At 39.0% G+C, this 23,886-nt stretch overlaps 1 protein-coding gene across 5 annotated transcripts in view; it reads left to right on the top strand.

Moving 5' to 3' along the window:
* Nucleotides 1-857: 857 nt before the first annotated feature.
* Nucleotides 858-23,886, top strand: part of LOC136448406 (diencephalon/mesencephalon homeobox protein 1-like) — a 45,846-nt gene continuing 22,817 nt past the window's right edge. For 2 of the 5 annotated variants that reach the window (XM_066447862.1, XM_066447863.1), the window contains exon 1: nt 858-1,217. In XM_066447862.1, coding sequence (XP_066303959.1) covers nt 1,212-1,217 — 6 coding nt within the window. In that variant the 5' untranslated portion in view covers nt 858-1,211. Of the gene's footprint in view, nt 1,218-3,758; nt 3,937-13,620; nt 13,731-21,485; nt 21,671-23,886 lie in introns of those variants that run through there. The other 3 variants (XM_066447864.1, XM_066447865.1, XM_066447867.1) reach the window with 3 other exon arrangements.

The following is a 23,886-nucleotide window of genomic DNA, read 5'->3' on the forward strand; positions in this document are numbered from 1 at the left end:
ATCAGGTCTTCTCGCCGTGTTTTCTTTTGTCTCTTCTGGACGGTAGAATCTGATATCATGCGGTGTGAGGGCGGCCGGGAGCCCGGGCCAAATTCTTTCCGCTCGACGGGTCGGGGGGAGGGAGGAGGGGCGATGACCCTTGGCCACGTTGAGCCGGATTTTAGTCACAGAGGGGTCAACCAAACGTCGTGTCCAATACTGTCTCCGACCCGCCTTTATTGTTGTGTCTTTGCAGACAGACAACGAGGTCGTATACATCTGTATGACCTTGACTTATAAAAACCCTTGTATACACCGCAATATTTCTCGGAAGTGAAAAAAGGGGGAGGGGGGACGCCGTTGTTCTACTTTTTGAAAGTCCGGTTTAAATCGTAACTTCAGAGTAAGAAATGTCCAAGCGTCAATGATACTTCTATTTCCTCCACAAGTCCCATTCCCACTTAATACCCATTAAACATGACTCGTAACGTTGTTTATGCCTGAAGCTCGGATGACTCCACTGTGGCTGTGGAAAAACTACTGCTCTAACCCGTATGAACACAGTCAGTCAGTCACAACCAAACACACATGTACAGACCGACTCATTTCCAACCACAACTCGATATGTTCCGGGATTCTTCCCTGCCAGGATATTCTACGTCAGATTCCAGTATCCAGGCAAGTCGAGCTGCGTTAAGCGACTTATGTAAAGATCAAAAGCTTCTGTGAAAAGGGTTCTTTTCTCCAGACCCGAAGTCAGACCATTGACCTATCAGTATTTGGCCGGGATGAAATTTCAGTCATGCCTATTCATGCGAGGAGTGATTGACAGATAGTGGGACTCTGCTATGCATCGGGCAGTGCCTAAGTCAACGCCTGCCTCGTTATCCCTTAGCCCCCCAATTAAAAGTAGCTTAATCATTCTGACAGCTGCAATCACCAGAAGGAGGTAATTTCATTACAAAGCCCCACCCCTCCAATCGTATGATTGGCGCGTAAGTCGGCAAAATCTGGCAGCGCAAACCCTAAACAACGTCTAATGTACACAGTCCGGCTGGACGGTATGACCCAAGCCGCCCGGCAAGCGACGTGACGAAACGTACGTGCGAACCAACCAGCACCATCGTAACATCCCCCTCGGCCACAGCCAGCGGACTTGCCCAGACGAACCGTCGGCTTAACGCCCAGTCCACCCCCGACGTCGTCTGTCGGGCACCACGGTGTTTCCGCCGATGCCGGTAGGTCTTGACTTCACTCAGGAATATTCACAGCAATCAGCTACGACAGTTATATCTGCATATCGGAGGTGTATCATGACTGGACACGAAGTAAAAAGCCATTTATACAGCTACTGTGGACTGGTGCTCCTATTTAAAGCGCGGTTAATTTTTACGAGGGTATTTTGCACAGGCACACATGTCTGGTTTCCTGAGTCCGAGCTACTAGAGGCCAAGGGTAGAACCAAACTATCAACCGCCTTACCCCATAAATATAAATACCAGTCGTGTCAGGGTAGGGTAGACGTTTTAAACGCTGAAAACCTGGGATAAAAGCCTTGATTGACACAAAGTTTTCATAATTAAGACGGTAAAATATGGCGGCTGGGTTGTCGTGTGGTACCTCACTTCCTGTCTTTTTGGCCAAAAACGTTTCATAGTGTAGGTTGCTGTCGACAGTCGTCAATCTGGGAGACAAAATATACTACAAGAACCCTCTAAAACCACTAGAACTCGTTGGTATTCTAACCAAACACGAATAGATAAAAGTCTGAACAAATACCAGCACTGTCTCGGACGTACAAATGTATATACAAAGATAATGGTCATTCAAAAATTTGCAAATGAATGTACAAAAATCCACGTATAGCACAGAATAGGGATATACGCTTAGCAGATATGTATATTCAGTTGGTAGTTAAAATGACAATCTTTCACTAGATACAGGTATGAAATTGCACCTTTCTTTTAAGCTGTTATTCTGTATTTTCAGATTGTATTTTTAGTATAATGTACAAAATCATCACCCAGAATCAAGTGTCTAAGCATGCCATATAAGACATTGAGTAGATATTGAAGAATGGGACTTTAAAAAAAGCTCTGTGAGTTAAAAGTCACAAAAGTGTAAACTATGGCGGTCCTTATAGTTATAGGTGTGGTAAGAGGGGCTCTTTAGACATTATTATTTCATCTTGTATTGTAAAATAACTATATATGAAGAAAATCAAACTTCTGAATTACTGTTAGATGCTTCTGTAATCTTTCAATGTCTTACTTATTTCTCTAACTCAGAACGCTTTGGTATTGTGATGGAAATATACTGTTAGTTCTCACATGTTATTTAACTGACCATAATGTACATCTAATATCAGCGATATACTAGGAGCCTAGATAGATAGTTTGATAAAAGTACTAATGTTCAGCGAAAATTGAACACAAACTATTTTCTTTATATTTGACTTTTATGAAAAGTAATTAACACTCAAAAGACAGATAAAAAAATGTAATTTGTTTCCTACCTGTGCCAATGTTTAATTGAAAATATCCTTTTTATTGTGTGTTTAAAAAACGCAACTTTCCTTCTATTCAATAAGCATCATGAGAGATACGTATGGTATGTAAGAGTTTCCCGAACTGATCACAATGATTTATATTTATTGTATATTCATTCGGTTTGTAACGGAAGGTTGATTTGCTTGAGAACTTTAGGATATCAATATTTAGCTTCATAGATTCACAAAACAATGTGTTATGGTTATACGAGTCCTGAACTGCTACAACCTTTGGGGGTATACCCTGTAAACTATTGCTATGGTAAACCTTAAGAGTATCCCCACCTTTCCTGACTCTAACTCTTTCACTCACTCACAACACACTTTCTGTTCTTTTACAAACTAACACACAAAACCTGACGTTAAAAAAGAGTATTTTTTTCTGCTGTGGAAGCATGAGCTGAGGAAAGAAGATACACACATACAAACTTGGATCTCTAAAGCAAATACAAATAGCTAGGAGCCCAGGATGTTATTATCCTCTTCCTTGGATTTTACCACAACACACAATATCCTGCTGACGAAAAGTGAGACTTCCGTAGGTGTAGAATGCACACACATGTGTGTGTGTGTTACAGTTAGGCCCTGAGTTTGTTAAATTACCTGGCACAAAAGAGTGGAAGAGTTAGTCTAAATTTGTGCACGCTAAGTAACTGGCTAAGTCAGTATGGTGGTTAATCTATACTAACAGAAGGTATCTGTGTCTGTATCTAAATAGCCAGTATAACTACCCTTCGGTGTAACACCCCGGCTTTGATACCAGAGCACAGAACTATACAGAAATACAGAAATAGACTTGTTTTACAAATAATGATTACAAAAGATCTAAACATGAATGTGACATGTGTATTCAGATGAAGTTTAATAATAGTCTGTATACATTTATGCTTTATACTGTTTCTGTTTTGGGCAAAAATTAACAAAATTGCTGAGAAAAATGCCTGTTAAATATGGCATAGGATAAGTCAGATAATCAAATTACACAAAAAGTATACGTCAGTATCATTTCAAATGTTCACTATCAACGTATTTTTAGCACGGTTTATTGCTTAGAAATGTTTGCTATATCTTTTAGAGTGTTGAGTAAGTGTAGATATGTAGTTGAAGTGTAGTGTGTAGTGTGTGTGTATTGGTTCTAAGCGCTGTAGGTAACGTGGTTGGGGGGAGGCGCATTTTGTAGGGATTGACCCGCGCTGTGTCAAAGGTTAAACCCGAAACTAGATACCCCTTTATTTCAGACTAGCGGCAGTGCAACTCAAGGAAACGAGCCGATTTACTTACTTATTTCTGTAAGCTCGTGGAAGTTTTGGACATAACATCCAATTGGGAGGTGTTATACGGTTAACGGAATTCAGAGCGGACTGGATTTGAGGTCCTTGGTACACCCGCACAGACACGAGTTTAGAGCGGTAAGCAGCCACGTGAATTTTCCGTACAACCTTTCTAACTAACTCGTATCTTTACTCCCGTTTTTTCAGCTGAAATATGTTACTTTAAAGGACAATCCACGATCTTGGTGCATATGCATATAGTACACAACATTGAATATGTAGCGCAAAAGTTAATTAGATGGTATATCTCCAAACTATGCCAGAATTGAACACCCTCTCGTATCTAGGATTCAATGTTTATAAATGTGTACTTATATCTTTGCATGGAGATTGAATGAGAGACAAAATTAGCTCTATTACCAGTTGCTAAACATTGAGAATTATTCAGTCAAAGACTATTTTGACTAGCTACATTATGTATGGCTGATAAGCATCTAGGTTTAAAACAACGACTGCTACAACGCCGCGGGAAGTTTTTCTAGTCGACATATCGACATCTGAGAAATCAAATCCTTTAAATTACTGTTTTTGCTTATAGATTCTTAACATAAGTCACAACACATTCCCAAAATGGTAGCTTAGTCGTCAAGGCTACGGAAAAATCCGGGTGGAGAACCCGAGTCGATGCTTAGAATTCTGCGCGAGGTCTCGAGTTTTTTCTGAGATCGGCTGTGGTGCACCCGTGTTGCTTGAGTCTATACACAACGATGGTAACACTACAAAAACGACAGGAAGTATTTAACTATCCAGACGGTGGGCCACGATCTTAGAACACACAGGGATAATTGGAGTTTGTCTTTGTTTGCAGGATTATAGGTAAAACCCTGAACAGTTTTTAATTGCAGGTATAGCTGGAAGGTGTAAGAGCCTCGGTGTGCGGGAATGCTACGAACGCTACCCGGCCTCTTTTCTACCCAGTTTTGCCCTGGGCTTTTCAAAACAAAACAAGAAGACGACTTGAAATTATGACTACTATCTTAGAAAATAGACTAGATCTTTGTGTTTGGTATAGTTTGGGAAAGCGTGAGCTCGTATGAAGCTAGTTGTTGCGAGTTTTCAGCGACCGGACCCTGGCAAGACGGTCGGCGGTGCGAGCGCATTATGTGGGGCGCCCGCTCGAGGCGGACCCGATAAGAGACACGGGCTTATCCCAGACTCATTCACTTCATTATATGTGGCTGGCACAATAATTGATTAGAATGTGAAAGGACCCAAATCCCTCCAAATCAATTTGCGTAATTGTCGACCATTTGGCACGGACATTTAGGCTCGTCAAACCACCATTACTGTCGCCTAAGCGTCCGCCCTCCCCATTGTTTTTAGGATACCATAGATTAGTGGACAATACTTCTAAACGTCGCTTATCGCAAAGAAGGCAAGACAGTCGGCTCGTGGTTTTGAATAGAAAGTATCCACTGTGAAATTCTCATGGAGAATCCCACTTATACAGGCACTGATTCCCTCAGAAATTAGCGGGGACTTCATGTCTTACCCCCCACTAGGGGAAAGAACCTTGATAAGGTTTCCGAAGTATACACGCACACACAGTGTGAAGTACACTGTATAGCAATACCGTTTGCACTGTTCTCTAACAATGAGTTGTTTTGAGAATTCTGATAGAAGTTGTATACATGTCTTCATTGAATCTTGTTAGTACTTAAATCACTTACACGTGGAGAAAAGATGCAGATTTTGGGCAGAATATAAACGTATAATTTTGTCACTTCCCCCTCGTACCCTACCAACTGCTTGCGTGGTTAGAAACTTTGCATAGGGTTTGGTTTAACTCTTCTCGCCCAGGGAAGTGGCAAATATTGACTTAAGCATCATTAAAGGCGTGAAAAAGCTTGCTAGGAGCAAATTCTTGTTCCAACATGTTTGCAGTATGACAAGAAATTAGATTATTTTGCTCCGTTCTCTGGGCAAATTGGCAAAAGAAACACAACCCCGTGCAAGCTATCTCCGTGGGATTCCCGTCCAAAATGGCGGATCAGGGAAAAAAATCTCCTAAACAAACCTTACAGCTGCGAAACCACTAAATCCTTCCTTCCATGGGAGTGTAAACAAAGAAAGAAACTTTACAAACGATCTTGAATCGAGCACTGTGAGATTTTCTTACTCTTATCAAACAATGGTGTCTAAAAATCTTAGCTACTAACTTTTTATGTAAACTGGCCAAGATTGTAACATAACTGTCACAAATTGTAACAGAACCCGTTTGCAAGACATTATACTGGCAAATTGTGATGAAAAAAACAATTTAGAGTATGCACCGTGTTTGACCAAATAATGTCGTCAACATAAGAAATCGCAAAAGTGGAGAGAAACAAGATTAAATCCACTCAGATACCCCTTCTGAATTCTATTGTCCAGTATGATGTTACCTATCTCTTTGCTTGACTCTACCCAGCCGCAAAACTTGATTAGTTCAAGGCGCCATTGTTTTCATATAGCTGTCTTTTTTCATTAAAGCGAGCGACAATAGAATTGTGGGACGTAGTTAGATTATAATGGAAGTCATAGATGATCTGTTCTATGTCACACCTTGTTTGACAATAGTTAAAGAATATACCATACATTAAATATGGCGACTCGCAGAGATTGCCCACACAAATACAAAAGATCACCTTGATGCATTCACAAACAGAAACGCACTTTTATTTTGCAATGTATTATCGAATGCAATCAAAATTGTTCATATTTATCATACAAGGTTTTTGTGTTCATAAATAATACCCTATGATTGCTATGCGGATCATACGAAGGAAACGCAGTGCTACAAAGGCTAAAATTGGGAAATCTGCAAATGCAAGGAACAAACAATAACACATTTCCTAGTCAAAATGGTTCTCCCTTGATATTATGTTTGAAATATCACGTTTATCGGGACTGGCAATGGGCTTAATCTAGAGCTAGATGTAAAATACAGGATACAAGTTATCATTTTTGAAGTTTCTTGTGTTAGTAATAGTCTCAATTCAATACTACAGCGAACTGTACTTCTTATTGTAGTGCTTGTGAATTTAAGAGACAGTATAGGACATGAAAAATGCATTGTGTTTACGGTTGTAAAAAGTGAAAACATGAATAAAGAATGATATGCAATATAACTATTTAGCTAACGATATGTTGCTAAGGTATCATACCTATAGCCGTAGTGAATTAACTGTTTTCAACATCATAAGGTACAGAAACTATACCTATACTTGTGTCACTACTTGTATCGTAGCGTATTGTTTTTATGTTTGTTTGTATGTATGAAGGGCTTCAATATTCAAGCTTTACGTACTGTTTAAAATTTGAATACATGTTGGGACACTAGTATACTTTTGATAAGCGTTTCTTTCTGCAATTGTACATTAGAACAGTTACAATTCGCGAGTTATTAAAAAATTTAGTCTAGAAAAGGGTTTTTCAGTTACGCAACCGAGATAAAACTAAAAACATATACATCATATTACTGCGGACACTAAACATTATAGGTTGCGTTTTTTTTTTATCATGCTTTAATAAAAAAATAAACCTTGCTAAATTCATCATGCGCAAACCCTTTGATCTTTGACTGTTTACATAATAGAATTTTGTAACGAAAACATTGACTTCAAAGCTAGAGCAGACAAAAAACCCATAGATAAAAGCATACGGTACCCTTCTTTAAAACATTGTCATATTTACAGGAATGTAAAAATGGTTCCTTTCTGCTCTTATTTACAATTTCATTTTTCATGTCGACAGGCACACAATGTAAACATATGAAAACAAAATACCTGACTATTTTTCATAAAGGGGTCTACTTTTTAAGATATGCACCGAAAATACAGCTGAGAGAACGCAACTTTTTGCTGCTGTATACAAAACAACACAGGGTTGGAAATTACCACTACCGTTGTTAATCCATATAAACAAATCTAGCATACAATCTACAAAGACATATATGATCATGTGCGCCACACAATCCTTGATATATGTATGAAATAGAGGCATTACCGGGCATTTTAGAGGTGGTTCGAGAAAAAAATCCTGACCTCAAAAATGATAATCTGCTCTTCCGAGACCTATGACAACAATGGTGCCCAGCAAAAAATGTTACAATAAGGCATTTGTTTATCTCTGCTCCATGGAAATGTCATACACACCATATTCTACAGATATCCCACATTGTGGTATGTTTAAAATGCACCTTTGATTGTTCTGCATGGGCATAGAAAAGATTTGTAGTGATACATGTGTACAAAAAAGCTACCAAAGTAAAATGCTTCGTTTTTATATCTTAAACATATCAACAGTTTTTTTACATATGCTGACATGAGTATTCATAGCAAATTAATTTGTCCCGTGTTGCAGATAATAAACGTTGTAAGACACAATTAATTAGGTTTCATGAATAATTTAACAGGCTAGGGTTACAGACAAAGCAGTTGGATGTTCAAATATTCTCGTTCTTGCTTTTGACATTACGTGTATATAGATAACCATCAATTAGCTATCTACAATATATAGCTGCCTGAATAATTTAGAAGTGTATATCTTGGCATTGCAAAAAATGTCATTTGTGAACTCATTATATAAGATATTATTTGTCTTTGCTGTATTATATATCTCTAGATAATTTTGATTCGAACTTCTTAGAGTTATTTGCTATTTCATGTTTGGTGTCATAAGAAATGGACGTTAAATTCTATTACTCTTTTAAGTTAAATAAAGACATTTGACATTTTGTAGAAGTTCTTCATGTTAGAATAACTAATAGAGGCAAATATTACTAATAGGTGAATATTTCTGCAAAGTGTTTTAACTTTGCTAATTTTTAGCTACTTACTTTAAAGTACATCAATTTTGACGTATCTTGAAACTCCATTCTAGAGCTGTGTCTGCGAGTTGTGCCCCTTGTATAAGTGTAAGGTCTAAAACAAAAATGCCTGTCATTTTGTGGAACATGTCAATTTCTTCATTTTAGAATATCTAATCCAGGCAAAGATCGGGGGAAGATTTCTGCAACGTGTTGTATGGTTGTTGATTTTGAGCTGCTTAAAGAACATCAATTTGGACGTTTCTTAATACTCCATTCTAGAGCATGTCTAATTTGTGCTCCTTACAGAAGGGTGAGGTTTTAAACAAAAATAACTGTCATTTTGTAGAAGTTAACATGTCGATTTCACCATGTTAGAATAACTAGTGAAGGCAAAGATAATGTGAACATTTCTGCAACGTGTTGTAAGGTTGTAGATTCTGAGCTGATTGAAGAGTATCATTTTAGATTCTGTGTACTCCATTCCAGCGCGCGTGCGATCTATGCTCTTTAGAGAAGGCTGAGGTTTTAAACAAAAGTATGTTTTGGTAGCGCGTCGATGATTAAGACTAATATACAAACACAACACGACCTTGATACAACGTTTCTGATTGTGCCGACCAGGCTTTATTCACAAGCACTTCCGCATGCATACTGAGAAATTCGACTTGGTGTTTTGTACTCAAAGACGTATACTGTTCAGTGCGGTTAAGGTCTCGTGTGAGGGACCGAAGCAAAGCGGCATTGTGGTCAGCACACACATGTACAGACTGGTCAAACACTGGACACCCTGGCCGGGCTAAGGTGACCAAACCCTTGTTCTCTTCTACACGTTCTAAACAAAACCAAACGTCTCCGTATGTTCTAAGCCAGTGGGTATAGTTTACATACCGAGAGAGAAGAGTCGTTACAAGTCGTTCAGAGCTGTCAGTTTGTGACAGAATTGAGACCCCGGTTAGTGGACATTTGTCGTTTGTTGACCAAAGCAAAAGACAACAACAAAATGGCGGAAAAGGCGAGGGGGATCGGGTGTACGTACGTACTGACCAGTCGTGCTTGCTGACCACTCCGTTTTGCGGGGTCCCGCGCGGTTGTATCGGCTTGCGTGGCCGGCCGAGGCTCGTTAATTACACCTGTCGTACCTGCCGTAACTCCTGGTGTTCAGTCGTAACTTTCGAGAGCCGCTTGTAACTCTCAAACTGATCACACACACGGAAACCTTCTTAATCAATCCAGTGGAGTAGGGAATCGAATCTTGGCGAGGTATGCATGAGGAATTGTTGTTGTGGAGGCGAGCAGGGGCCGGAGCTGTGCAGCCGGGGGATCCGGTTACCCCTACCGACTGAGGAGGCCCCATTTGGCCGGTACGGGCCCCTCGGCTCGGATATCGACTTCAAAAGGTGGTTCTGCTGAGTTGAGAGAAAGGCTACTCCACCGTTTTAACAGAAGACTCTTTTCCGGCTGACTTTATCTCTTTGCAGACTGATAAGGTCCAGACAGTTAAAACCAAAGAATCTTCTCTCTGAAGGGAGTTTGTGACGTTTCTACGGTTAAAACTGACCAGTAGCAGTTTAACCCGTCAAGAGCTGGACCTCACGGGGATTGGTATCTAACAAAAGATCTTTGCAAGATAGCAAGCTGTCAAAATAAGGCCTAGATTTTCCATTTTTATTCAAGCACGCCTTGGTAAATACCGACTCTCTTTAGGCTGAAGACCCGAGCACTTCTTTCAATACGATTTTCTAAAAGCTGCACTGTGTGCTGAACTCGACTAGGACCACACGCACGGGAAAAGGGGGGCACAGGCTTTAAACCTCATGGAGAATTTACTCCCAACCAAATGCTAACACGGTGAATAAAGCTGGATTGGGAAGGCTATAGTGTTTTCTACAGTTTAGGACGTTTAGCTGACACGCTTTGGTTAAAGTAGAGCATAGAGGGATAACTTTAGCAAACCGTCTGGTTGCACCTGTCTGTAGTGTAGTAGTTTTAGCGGAGCGGTTTTTGGACAGGCGGTGGTAGGATACTTCTTATCGTCTGTATCAGCGGCAAAGTAATCAAACTGCGTTCAAAAGCCCTCACCACAACACTTCATCTGCGTGAAGAGATCAAAAATAACTCCAGAAAGTAGACAATTCGTCTGCCGAAACGCTTAGACAAGAGGAGTTTAGACATCTTGAGTGTTGAACACGTTTGGACAAGAGTCTGTATGCACGCGCGTCCTTCGGGACACTATGGTCTCGTCAACTCTCGGCTTTTGACGCCAAATGACAGATACAAACTGTGCGAGGGTATGTCTTCATTATATCACGTATAATCATAATTCCTCTGGGTCCTTCCCAATGAATGTTTTTATCCGAATATCTGTCAATACCCGTTTGTGAGCCCGTAGCTTGGAACGAAAGCTGGGTGGAAACACGAACTGAAATCCCAAACATGTCTGTGCGCGCTGTACGATGATCCTGGCAATTACTATTTGGAAACAACGTGTTTAGCGCGGTTTCTATGGGAGTGGGAAAAACGCACAGACATCCCAACAAGAATGTCGAACATTTTGATAAGAACGTCTACGCCTGTTAAAAGCTGTCGGCAGTTAGAGAAAAAACCTCCCCAATCTTCCGCGGATTTCGTCGGTGTAAGCCCTCGGATCACTCTGGCGGCATGCGCCGGGTTTCTACGGGCTAATTACGCAGAAAAACGCAATTTGAACCTGATAATTACTCTACTTCTATAGAACCGAAGTACCCAAGCAGCGATAAGTGTCGTGATATCATAAGTACTAACCTATGGGAGGGATTATACAGAGACGACAAGCTATAGTCGCCTTGTCTGCATAAGAAATTCGTGGGAGGGGAAACCATGGTTCAACTTCTCTAACTCTACTAATGTAGGGTCTCTTTCCGTGGCACGACTAATCTTGGGGATTATACCTTCTTATCATTTACATCAACTCACTAAAACTGTACGGATTTTTCTGACAACATTTTTGTACAAGCCCGGGCGTGGTACGGGTATATCCAGTCTCTAGGCAATTTATGCATATACCTTTTTTTATGCAACATATATAGCACCACGTTTTCAAAACCGTCCCAAATCGTACAATGTACCCATTTGCTTTGAATTAACAAGGTATTGCGATCATAGTATGGAGAAACCCCAGAACCCTCAAATAAAAACGTAAGTGCAAATTTAACGAAAAAGCCCTATGCAAATTTGTTATCTTACGTCTGTCCGAAGAAGGCAAATTACAACATACCTATGCGTTAAAGTCACTTGAGTTTAGTAAGGGATATTTTGCCGTCGGTATCTTCAATTCCTCACAAAGTTGTGTCACTTTGAACATACAATGCTACCTTTATCATACACATATTTCACATAAATAAGAAATTTCAGGACTATATGTTAGTAAGAGTAATAAAACCGTTGACTAAGTTGACCCTCTATTTAAAATATAGGCATGCTTACCGAAGATATCAGATGGTTTAGTGCTCCATTGATGGTGAAAATGATTGCAACTGTACTTTTGTAAGCCAACATTTTTCGGTATCACAATTTCGGTAAAAAGTTTCAATAAGCAATTTGATATAATAGTATTACTTTTGTGTGCTCATATAACGTGGTAGAATACCATTTCTAATCTAAGATATATTTCATCCCTGCAAAACAAAATGTTTTATTTTTGAAACTTACTTTTTCGAGGTTGTAGAAGAAACGACTAATCGTCTTGTCGCATGTGGCGTTTTTTGCCAAATTTGTCATGTCTTGTGGGTTATCAATCTAGATAATATTTTGCGCATGCAATTCATGGGAAATTGTTGGAGAAAAATTACCTTAATTTGCATTATATATTGATGTTAACTGAGTACATTTGTGAAGCCATAAATATATAAAACTAGGACTAACATAATTGATTTTTTACTGCTTGACGGACATAAATGTACTTTCTAAGCATAGAAGCTGACATAAGTTTTAGATATAGATCAATGGTCAGAAAACAATCTCGAAAATGTTGAATCTTTGTAACAGCTGGATACTAACCTTGAAAACATTGATTTTGTCTTTAGGAAATTAAATGTCATTTAAACACTTTCTTGCATGGAGCGAAATATAATCAAAACGCACTTGAATTGATGTAAGTGCTATCTTGGTTTTATTTCTGGCATCTTTTCTTCTCAAATATCTACCTGTGCTGGTGTTATCACTATATTTCATCGCAGACATCTTAGTTTCCTTTTAAAGACATCAGGAAATTTACAACTAGAATCAGGAAATTCAGAATAAGTTGAGGCTAGCCGTCAGCTGAAAGTGCTTTTCGCGCGGCCATATTTGTTTTGAAGTGGACTCCCTACTTACAATTTTATACCGTCCGCGAGACAAGCTTACATTTTGTTGTTTAAATTTTTTTTTAGCTTCAATTTTATCTGTTGTTTGATAAGAATTGGTAAAAAAATTAGAAAATATACTTTTAATTTGAAAGTGTGCCACTGATAAGTTAATGTGGAATCAACAGACCACTCAACGATAAAACATTTACCTTTTAGCAAGTTTGAAACGATTTCTAAAGCCTATTAGGCATTAAACGATTGAGACATCTCACTCTCGTTGTAGTAATAGCATATGACGGTTCCATACGAGTCACTGAATTGCAATAGACGTGTATGATTGCTCCCAATCGTGTGTTCTTTTGACATTGACGGCAGCTCTCGGCTATTTCAGTGCTACACTACCCTCTCGTTAAATCGTTCTCCCTTTGCCACAAAACGCCGATGTTCTAAATTTTCCTAACGATGTTGTTCAGGGTCTCGTTCAACTGTCTCTCCTCGTAAGCTAAAAGAGACAGCACCACTTCTGAAGATCTCTTACGCAAATGTTTTAACATTCCTGAGGTCGAGTTTTATTTGTTTTCCATTGCGGCTTGAGACGAAAGTTTATGGGAGGGAGAGAAAGGTCCCCAATGCGCAGGCCCAAACTGTTTGTCCGGGTCACGTCTGCAGAACAAGATGGCGGATATCTTTTTTTACTCGAGATCGATCAGCTAAACTTTTGTAAGACGGGCTGTGGTTGGTAGAAAGCTGACTCGAAGGTAATATATTGCACTTGCTCCAACATCTTGACGGTAATTTTCATCTGACGTTATAAATTCATAGTACAGAAACATTTTTTCGGCCACACGTTTTTTTGCCATATATGCTCCGTCTCCTAAAAACGTGGGCAATTCTATAAATGCTCATTGACAGATCAAAAATATTCCAACAATTACAAACTACCCCATGGAAATGGAACAACAAGTATAGCTCAAAATCCAGCAGGAAATGCAACCATCAAAACTATGTCCAGCTGTCGTCCAACAATATGACAACAGTTGAGCCAAAATTAATCTAATACCTCGACGCGATCCAAAAACAATAAATTGACCGATACGTCTGAAAGATACGTATATCTTCTGATATGATAAGTTGATATCTGACATATGTATTTCTTGCTTCTATACGTGTTGTCTTGTCGGTTCGACCGTAGCGTGGCAACTCCGTGTTTCAGAGATACGTATCAAGTTTCCCGCCGAATAAAATAGCACACCGCGCCCTTAAAGACCACAGTGAAAATACGGCCCTTAAGTATTTTCTTCACACCAATTTTATGTTTCACCACATCTAAGAATATTTGAAACCCAAGGCGCGGTGGTATTTCAAGGTTAAGAACGAGGCGACGTTAAGAGGTAGGACGGATGTTTGGCTGTCTGGATCGCATTTTACGATTTGCTTACTCATCTCGTAAAATCTTCTAGGATCAAGTCGACAGCTGTCTTCAGGACATGTTTTTTCGTAAACACCCTTTACTCCAAGTCTTCATGTCGTCTTAGATAAATGTTAAGCCACATCAAGATACAATTCCACCGGGGTTTAGAGATTTTAAACTGTCAATGCCTTCCTTTCAAGTTTTATTTGGATATCATGTGAGCTGTCGCTCTTTCTTTGAGTGAAACTATTGCATAGGGGCCAAGATACGACAAGATGTTGAAGCGAATGACATTCTCTTTATGTCTTCTGAAAGAAATTGGACAAACAGACCTGAAATTGTCTTGTTTGTGTTTTGAAATTGCTATGAACTATTGTTTTAGAGGTGCATGAGTGAACTCTGTGACGAATTTACGTTGTTGTAGAGGAGCCTATGTATTACACATAGATATAAATCCTTGATGGCGCAACACAACGTTGCGCGTTGTTGGTACATATTGGGCAATACTTCCTGAATTTAACATTTCAAATGTGTTTACATTTAGAAGTCTGGATACTCAATACGAAACATGCATGTTTGTATAAAAAGTTGTATTTCTAGTGCAATTTTTATGAGAACCATACCGTATGGGTAGCACGGCGTACCTTTCTTTCTGAAGCTCATTTTACAAATTGTATTTCCAGACCGCGCACTCTCCCAGTCTAGCATTCGCTTTAGAGGTGTAGTACAACATAGAGTTTCTATATGACCCTGATATTGATGAAGAGTGTGTAAAATTGAATAAATTTTCTGTCTATGAGAGTCATAACCTGCAACATAAAAACGGCAAGAAACGTAGCACTACGTTCTTTGAGCCTGCATATAGACGTGGTACATAATACCCTCTTCTTTGCACTTACAGATAAAATACTAACAATTCTAGGGCAACTTACAAACTATACAATACAGAGCTGTCTAGTAAATTTGCATATATAGAGAGATATATATCAGAGCAATGGTCCTAAATGTGACATCACTCAAACAAAATAACTTTCAGACGGCAGTTATTGCTCTTAATCTTCGAATCGCCCTTTTTTTCTTCTCCGGATTGACTTGACGTTACTATGCAGAAGACACCTCAACTGCAACTTGTTGTTGAAATGGTGTTTTAAAGAACGACTTTAATTTTCTGTAATATTTTGTACTAGAAGATAATGCTATCAAGAACAGCAGACTTAAAGTAAGTAAGTTGGCCCTTCTTTAAAGTGGTCCTTATATGCACACATTAATTCTTAACCGTGCAAGGCCGCGCTAAGATGCACATTTTTCGTTCTAGCTGGTGTAAATTGAGATCATTTTGTTACGGTAACTCTTTCCTTTTTTCTTGTTGCTAATACGTTCCGGACAAGACTAACCAAGTTTACATCACTATGCAGACGTTAAAGTTAGAAAATGAGTTTTTTTTCTTTGACAAAAAAACGCAGCGTTCAATATTTCTAGCATTCTTGGCTTACAAGCAGTTGACTAGAGCTACCCCTAACTCATTACCGTCTGTAATTCAATGGACTTATTTGATTTCGACCTTTTGTATGTTTTATTAACTCTGATCTCCTTTATACCCGATCCGTGGTTGCTGAGAGACTTTTTTTTTCTTCCTAATGTCTGGTTTGTTTTCCTCGTGACAATTTTCGCCCGAAGGTGTTAGAAAGTATGTGTGCACCTAACCTAAAACACATAGCTCGTATAAATCAAGCCCAGAAGACTAGACCAGGGAAATTGGGCATGTTTGGCGGATTTTCACTAGGATTTTGGGGGCGACTTTTGACTTCGTTCCGGAAGCAAAGATCAGGTAGGGTTATAGGTCTACAAACCCTTCCGTCAAGAAGAGGGTCGGATTTACTTTAATTTCTACTAAAACGACTAATTTTCTCCGGGTAAACAACGTTTTGTTCGCCTATTACGGCCTGGTTTCTGTAACGGTTAGGAGGAACTCTTTGATGTTTCGAACTCGATCTCTTTGCGCATGAATATTGAGCGAGTTTTCTATCGGGTAGACTAATTACTTACTAGGCAGTTTGCACGAAAGGACAGTTAGATTGGTACTATCCCCGTCTCGTTAACTGTAAGAAAAGTAATTATGCTGAAGTAATCAAGAAGTGTGAAAATTGAATAAGAACATTTTGTCGGTTGGCGGAAAATTACGAAACCGTTAGTTGCTTTTTTGCCTAGGCTTAATGAATACCCAAACGTCGGAGAAAGATTGAAAATCATGTTATTGGCGATGCTTTGCACTTTCTGCAGTCGCAATTCAAAACAATTTGCTGTATACATATTGTATGCAATACACCGCTACAAAATCTTGCTTCATTAGAAATTGCTCAAACAAAATTAGTCCGAAATATCTTGTCAATCTTTTTTGCAACAATTTTGTACATGTGTCAAAAATATATTTCGTAGTTATGTTTGTATCAAGAAATATAAGTCCGATAAGATGAGATTCAAATGAGACACGCAGAAAACCAAAAACTTTGTTTCCGTTTTTGTAGTACAATTTTGGTAGACTCCATGCGGTGTGTTGTTGATGTTGAATATCTTATCGAACTGTAATGGTAGTAAGACACATTTACATTGACTGCTAGCATCCATTCTGCTACAAGATATCGCTTAAAGAAACTTGACAGGACAAGTGTCTCAAAGTGGACAACAAACACTGACTTACAATAACTTATCTACTCTATGAAAAGAGTATTTTTGGGAGGCGAACGATGCTCAAAACAGGACGAAATGTGACCTAACACTTTCATGCAGTCCACAGCTAAAGATTATGCCTTGTCGTCCAAGTTTTATCGCGTCAACATGGACAAAATTAATTGCTATAGGTCACTATGAGCAAAATATTAGCTGGCTTCCTAGAAGTAGAGAGAGGACGATATAAGAGTTTACCAGTGTGCCAAAGAATTTGTAAATACTGTACGTCCAAGGCGGTGGAAGACGAAACACATTTTATTTCCAAGTGTCTATTTAACAGTGACGAAAGAACCGAATTATTTAAACAAGTTACCACGAAGTGCCCCTACTTTTACACACTCACGGATGAACAAAAAGCTATCTTTCTCTTGAAATCACAGAACCCACAAATTCTAGAAAAAGTGGGACTTTTCGTCTTCCACTGCTTCCGAAAAAGAAGTCAAACCCAGCTAGTTTAGATATAGGCAACAATTGTATTTAGTACCAGTAGCCTATTGTTACAACAAAGTCAGACACAGTTTACTGACGCATGTATGTTTTTCTCTATGTTCTTACCATGTATTTGCAATTAGCCCACGGGCATGAACTTGCAATAAACTTCTTCTATGTGTCTTTGTCGAAAAATGGACTTAGCATCTTGTACATGCTTCCTAGGGTTGAGAAACCTAGGAAGTAACATGTGGGAAAAGACAGCAAGCATGTTGCAAGTTGATATACGATGCAACCACTTGATAAAGACTCTTTCTCATATAATATTTTGATAATCTAAATAGACAGCACTCAATTTACACTATACTGTGCAGCTTTTTGTCACGGAAAGCGCAATGGAATGACAATAAAAATCTAGCAATAGATCGAGAGTGATTATAAAATTGTGTGTCTTTTTCATTGCTTTGCGCACTGTCAAAAACGTAATATTCGTCTGGACAAAACATTTGTGGCGAAAATCTTTTGCCTGAATGCTATCTATTCACAGATGTGTAACGATTAAAATTGTTTAGCTTGAAAAGAATTTGCTACGGGTATCGTTGCGTTCTCATTCTTTTTAAACCTCAATGTACTGTTAAACTTCGAACCAGATTGATGTCTCTTCATTGAAACGAATTTCCCCCGAAACATTCATCTTTTTATAAGCGGCAAGTTAAAAGCACTATAAACAGATACGTCGTTCTTTGGAACCTCGTTCGTATTTGATCTGCAAACTGCGTTGTTTATGATAGAATACAGCACGCCTTTACTTTGTTTATAAATTATGGTTGCTTTAGCTTATCAGCACAACCGCTGTCAATTGAAATAGATATCTGGGCTAAGCTTGAAAGCTGGGTTTTGGAAAATGTAAACATTCTTGAACAGCTTTGTTGGCAGTTTTGACCGTCTACGTTGAGTTAAGGTTTCATTTAAAACGGTGTTAGATTTTTAACCGAGTTAACTGAGATAAAGTAGTTTGGTAGTCTTTTTGTCTGTTTGAGTTTTTGTTCGTCATTTTTGTATAGAAACAAGGATGTACAGTTTCTGAATATGGTTTAGATCGATAAATGATTATCATACATTATATATGACCAAAGCAATTGTACTCAAACATTGAACTATGGGAAGTGTATAATTCTATTCATCTATTTCTCTTGTGGTCATCTTCAGGAACACTGTGTGATTCGTATCTTCTTTAAGGTGACTAGATCAGATTTCAACTTAGAATAGAATCTCCTCTTCTTTTCTACGGTGATGTTTCAGCAAAAATGCCCAGCAGGCGACTTTAGAATGGAAAGAAGCTGTATGTTTTGTAACTGAGCCTCACTCCTTGATTCGAAGCGTTCTTTGTGGCGTTGTATCAATGCGCCGTGTGTCCGACATGAGATAGTAGGAGGCTTTGATTCAATTAAGTCCACCAGGCCATTGATTGGGCAGATATTTAGTGAGATTAAGAAGGGATGTGCGGGGTGCATCACTGCCCAATCCGGCATGTAGACAGCTGATTAAGTTATCTGTCGATATCATTACGAGCCTGATATCGGCTGTTATACTAGGAGGGTGCCAATATCTCTCCATATAAACCCCGGGATACACAAAACTACAAAGGCATATCTTTCGACGCCCTCAAAATATGACATATGGCGAAGTTAGTTCGTAAAGACATTGATATATCTTGCATGTAGTTGCGTGGCTCTTCTTCCTTCATATTTTATATGCAAGTTTTATACATATTTTTGTCTGCCACTGAAAAATATATCACCCTACAATGTCGTATGTTTCCCATGTATTATACCTTTGCATTGGTCAATTTGCGTTCTTACAAATAGTATATCAGCGATAATTCGTACACTTGAAACATGCTGGTTTAACTAGAAGGAACAGGAACAAGCATAATACTTCAGTGAATATCATACAAGCATCGAATACTAATATTGATGTGTAACGGCGTATCAAAAAAGGATTTTTCATCAAGTCGTTTGTACCAAATGTGCATGTTTTTTTTTGGTAGCTAATGTGAAGCAAACAACATTTGTACTTTTCTAGTGATAAATGTTGAAAACAGTTGTTGAATGTGTAAAACGCTTGTTTATGTCAGTAAAGATGCCATAAGCTTGCTCTTAGATAAGCAAGTAAGCTAAAGGATGACACACTGTTGTCGCTGTGTCATAGCGTCATTGGTGGGGGGTCGAGGGTGGGACGGGTAACCGGTGGTAATGTCCGTCTCTCACGCCGGGTACAACGTCAACACCCTCCCGAAGAACACCCCACAACACCGCGGTAGACAAGTATACTACCGCATCACACCACATAACGTTAAACCAGGAGCGCTATATACATGTAAATCGCAAAGATCAAACATTCGTCTACCGTTTTCACTCGATGAAAGGTTAAATTATTTTACCATACAGCCAATCTTGACCTCCTTGCGAGTGGTGTAATTAAAAGATTAAACACATACGTTTTGTTGGAATATGAGTCCGGTGTTTTGGATTTAAAGAATATGTACGTTCTGTATTTGTACTTAACGTTAGGGCGCGTCGAATCTACTCCACTCTTTGGATGTCAGGTGGTAATATAAGGAACACAACGTCCGGAAACAATTTAGAACATCGGGAAAACAAATCAGCGAAGACTTCACAGGCCCGGCGAAAGGAAACAAAATCAAACATTTCTTACGGTAGATCATGTTAGATTACGCGTATTGGGCTGTCATAGCAGTTCACTGTTTGACTAGCTGAAATGCAAGTTCTGGATATCTGTTTGGGAAATATAGTAGCTTCTTTGGTACTACTTAGATATCAGAGTTATGTAACTTAAAGCGGGGATAGAATATTCACTTTTCCTCAAAATACAGAGGAATGAAATAGAAATGTATTACAAAAAAGCGTAGATTGCTTCTTTTGTTTTACTTTTTGAACATTATTTTTGAATAGTAAGTAAGTAAGTAATAGTTGATATTAAAATGTATCAACCCTAATGGAAGAGATGATTGGCAGTTTAAAACAATTCCTTTTTACACGTGCTGGTCTCATTTTACCAGACAATGAATACATTAAACACTCAACATAATTGCATATAGAATGTAACACGTATTAATATACATTTATCGCGTTTTACGTGTTTTTCTCAACTTTAAAAACAAGAAGATGTCTGCGAATTAGGAACAAGGTTTACATCAACAGACGTTTTTCCATCGTTTATCGTTTTCATGTTTGTCGATATTCGATGGAATAAAACAATAGTTATACGCTGAATATGACTTGCAATTTTTATACAAAAATCTTAAATTGCAAAACATTTGTACACCCAACTTCTCTTATACGTAGATGCTGATATTTTCGAGATGCTTATCATAATAAAATCATATAAACAAAAACCATTGTAGAAGGAAAGAATATGGTTATCATAAGATAAAACTTTGAACAAAAATTGCAAGCAGAACACACACAGGCGTTATATCGACTGAATGTTGATAGTTATCATGAAAATAAAACCCTGTAACATAGAGCTGCAACGTTATTGAATTGCTTGTAAACTTAATAAGACCCAAAACGAAATTCACCACTATAGATGTCACATCATTTATAGCTTTGTATTTTCATCAAGCCTGTACACAGCTAAATATGTCATAATTCTTGTTCATCTAGGGCAAAATTATGAATTAGAACGTTTCATATTTTACTTGAGAAATATTCCTGATTCAAATCCAAAGCTTTACCGTTGATTGAACATATAACCTTTGAAATAAGCCGCCAAATCAGACCTATTTTGTACACGATTATAGGACTGTATCATAAAATAACCACGTCTTTAATATGAAAACAAAGGCTAGAGAATAAACAAATGGTAGATGACGTCTGTGGATGGATGGTATATCTGACCATTCTTCTGTGTGTTCCTGTAGGTATTGTTGGTGGGAAAACGGAGATATCGAGGCGTTTGTTTACTGTAGTGACCTGTGGTGAGTAGTAGGAACAGGATCCCCTCTCTCTCTCCCTGGTCACTCCACCGCTAGGGGCCGCGCACAACGCACGCTTCGGGCTAGCCCGCCGAGAACAGCGGCTACACTACCGCCGGAGAATCGAACCGGTGAGGCGTCTATTCCTCTACAGTTTCTTAGACAGACTTTACACTTGTTTTATGAACCTAACTTACTACACATTGTAGCCGACTTCTCTCGTAGACTGCATTTTTTTTCTGTGTTTAAAGAGAAATGAAATGAGCTGAGGTCTACGGCAAAACTTGTGCTACAGACTCCGAGACTGAAGTAAAATTTTGTAGACTTTACGTCATTTCTCACGAAGTTGTAGACTAGTCTACTTCGAGGAAAGTAGACAACGATATTTTGTACGACAGTTAAAAAACAAGTGTAAAGTCTGCCTTGAAATCAAATACAATGTATTCATACTTTATACATCGTAATGCACAGAACATTACTTATTCCAGGGATTGTAGAACTAGTCTTTGCGTCTTGCTGTGCATTTTCATGCTTCTGTTTTTCCCAATCATTTGCTCTAGAAGTTTTATTCAGTTTTTGCTTTCCGTCGCTATCATGAAAAAAATTATATACATAATGTATCTATGGCTAGTTTCTTCGAGTTCCTTTCTATGGCAAAGTATAGATTAAAACCAAACCTTCTTGGGGTATTCTTACTTACCTATACTGCGACATTTGCGTATATCATTGGACATTTCTTAGTGCAATGTTCTTAACGCTGTAAGGAATATAGGAAAAGGAACCTTTTTTAAGTATGAAACTTCTTGGTTGTCCATTTTGTTGTTGAATAGTCACCCACCAGTCATATAGACCCCCATTCCACTTGGACGGCGCTCTCACCGCGCTCTCACGGCGACCTAAAATGGTCCAGAGCGCCGTGAGAGCGCCGAACTCCTGGAAAACGTGCTCAAGTGGAATCTCTACGGCGACCCTTGCGCGCTCTCAGCGCGACCAAAATGTCAAATGTCAGCAACTTTTTAAAGATTTTATAGATCACTTAACGAATTCCAGAGATAAAGAACGAATTTTTGTTACGTTTTGTGTGCTTTGTTGTCTTCTCAGTCATACCTTTACCTCTTGCATCATATTTGAATGATAAAATCAAGGGGAAAACAGATTCAATTTTAGTCGCTGCACGGTCGCTCAGTGTGTGTCTTAAGTAATATATGTATGTTCAACTTGTTTTTTTCTGAGTTGTCTGTCATGTAAACTGTTTGCAATAAATATATTTTATCATTCTACGTTATAATAGAAACGTAAATCACAGAATTTTGAAACACATTTTGAACCACTGACAATAAAACTCGGAGGGAATTTAATTCGAATGGAAGCAAGTACTTGTAAGTATTGGTCAATTTGTATTACCCACGAGCAAAACTATGATTTGACCACAAAATTCCCAGAAATTTAAGAAACTCCACTTCAGGAATGAAATTTGTTTGAACTACAGTTAAGACAATTCAATTCTCATAGAGCGCTCGCTGCGATCCTTGAGCGCTCGCTACGGCCCTTTGATCCCACCTTGGGCGCTCTCACGGCGCTCACCGCGCTCTCACGGCGCTCACCGCGCTCGCTCCGCGCGCTCTCGGCGCTCTATCGGCGCTTGTCTTTTGATCGCCATCCTCGGCGCTCTCACGGCGAAGGTTTTGAGCATGTTCAAAACCATCGCCGAGGTGACGGCGCGCATGGCGCTCTCGCCGCGCTGTCGGCGCTCTCGCCGCGCTGTCGGCGCTCTCAATGGCGCTCTCGCCGCGCTGTCGGCGCTCTCACGGCGATCTGGCCAAAATGAGGTCGCCGTGAGAGCGCGGTGAGAGCGCCGTCCAAGTGGAATGGGGGTAATAGCGCTGTGCATTGTGTGGTATTATATACGCATACACCCGGTGATATCTGTATATACATATACGTGTCTCTTAAAATATCCGGAAATCTTAGGGACAGATTATATCAAGAAATCTGTCAAAGTACCATTTGACACATGAAAAGTGCAAATGCACATGAATAGCAACTTGTCTACGGGTACACAGCTTTTAGAGATTGGCTGTACACAGAGTGTCGTCAAGTTACTCTTTTGCGGTTTGGGAAGTGCGTGTGTTTTGTGTTTTAGTGGTGTACTTTATTATATGCTGCTATATAAGTAGATTTCTTAACACAATGTATTTCTTGTTGCACATCTCCTTACAAATATATTTATCTGTACATATTCAATCCTAGTGCCATTGCGAATGATAGACATACGATTCCCACGCATAGTTACTGTGGTCTAATGTAATATTTAATCTTTTCTGTGTCTTATAATATGTCAGAGCAC

This window comes from Branchiostoma lanceolatum, chromosome 14 (assembly GCF_035083965.1).
Source record: "Branchiostoma lanceolatum isolate klBraLanc5 chromosome 14, klBraLanc5.hap2, whole genome shotgun sequence".
Classification (NCBI taxonomy): Eukaryota; Metazoa; Chordata; class Leptocardii; order Amphioxiformes; family Branchiostomatidae; genus Branchiostoma; species Branchiostoma lanceolatum.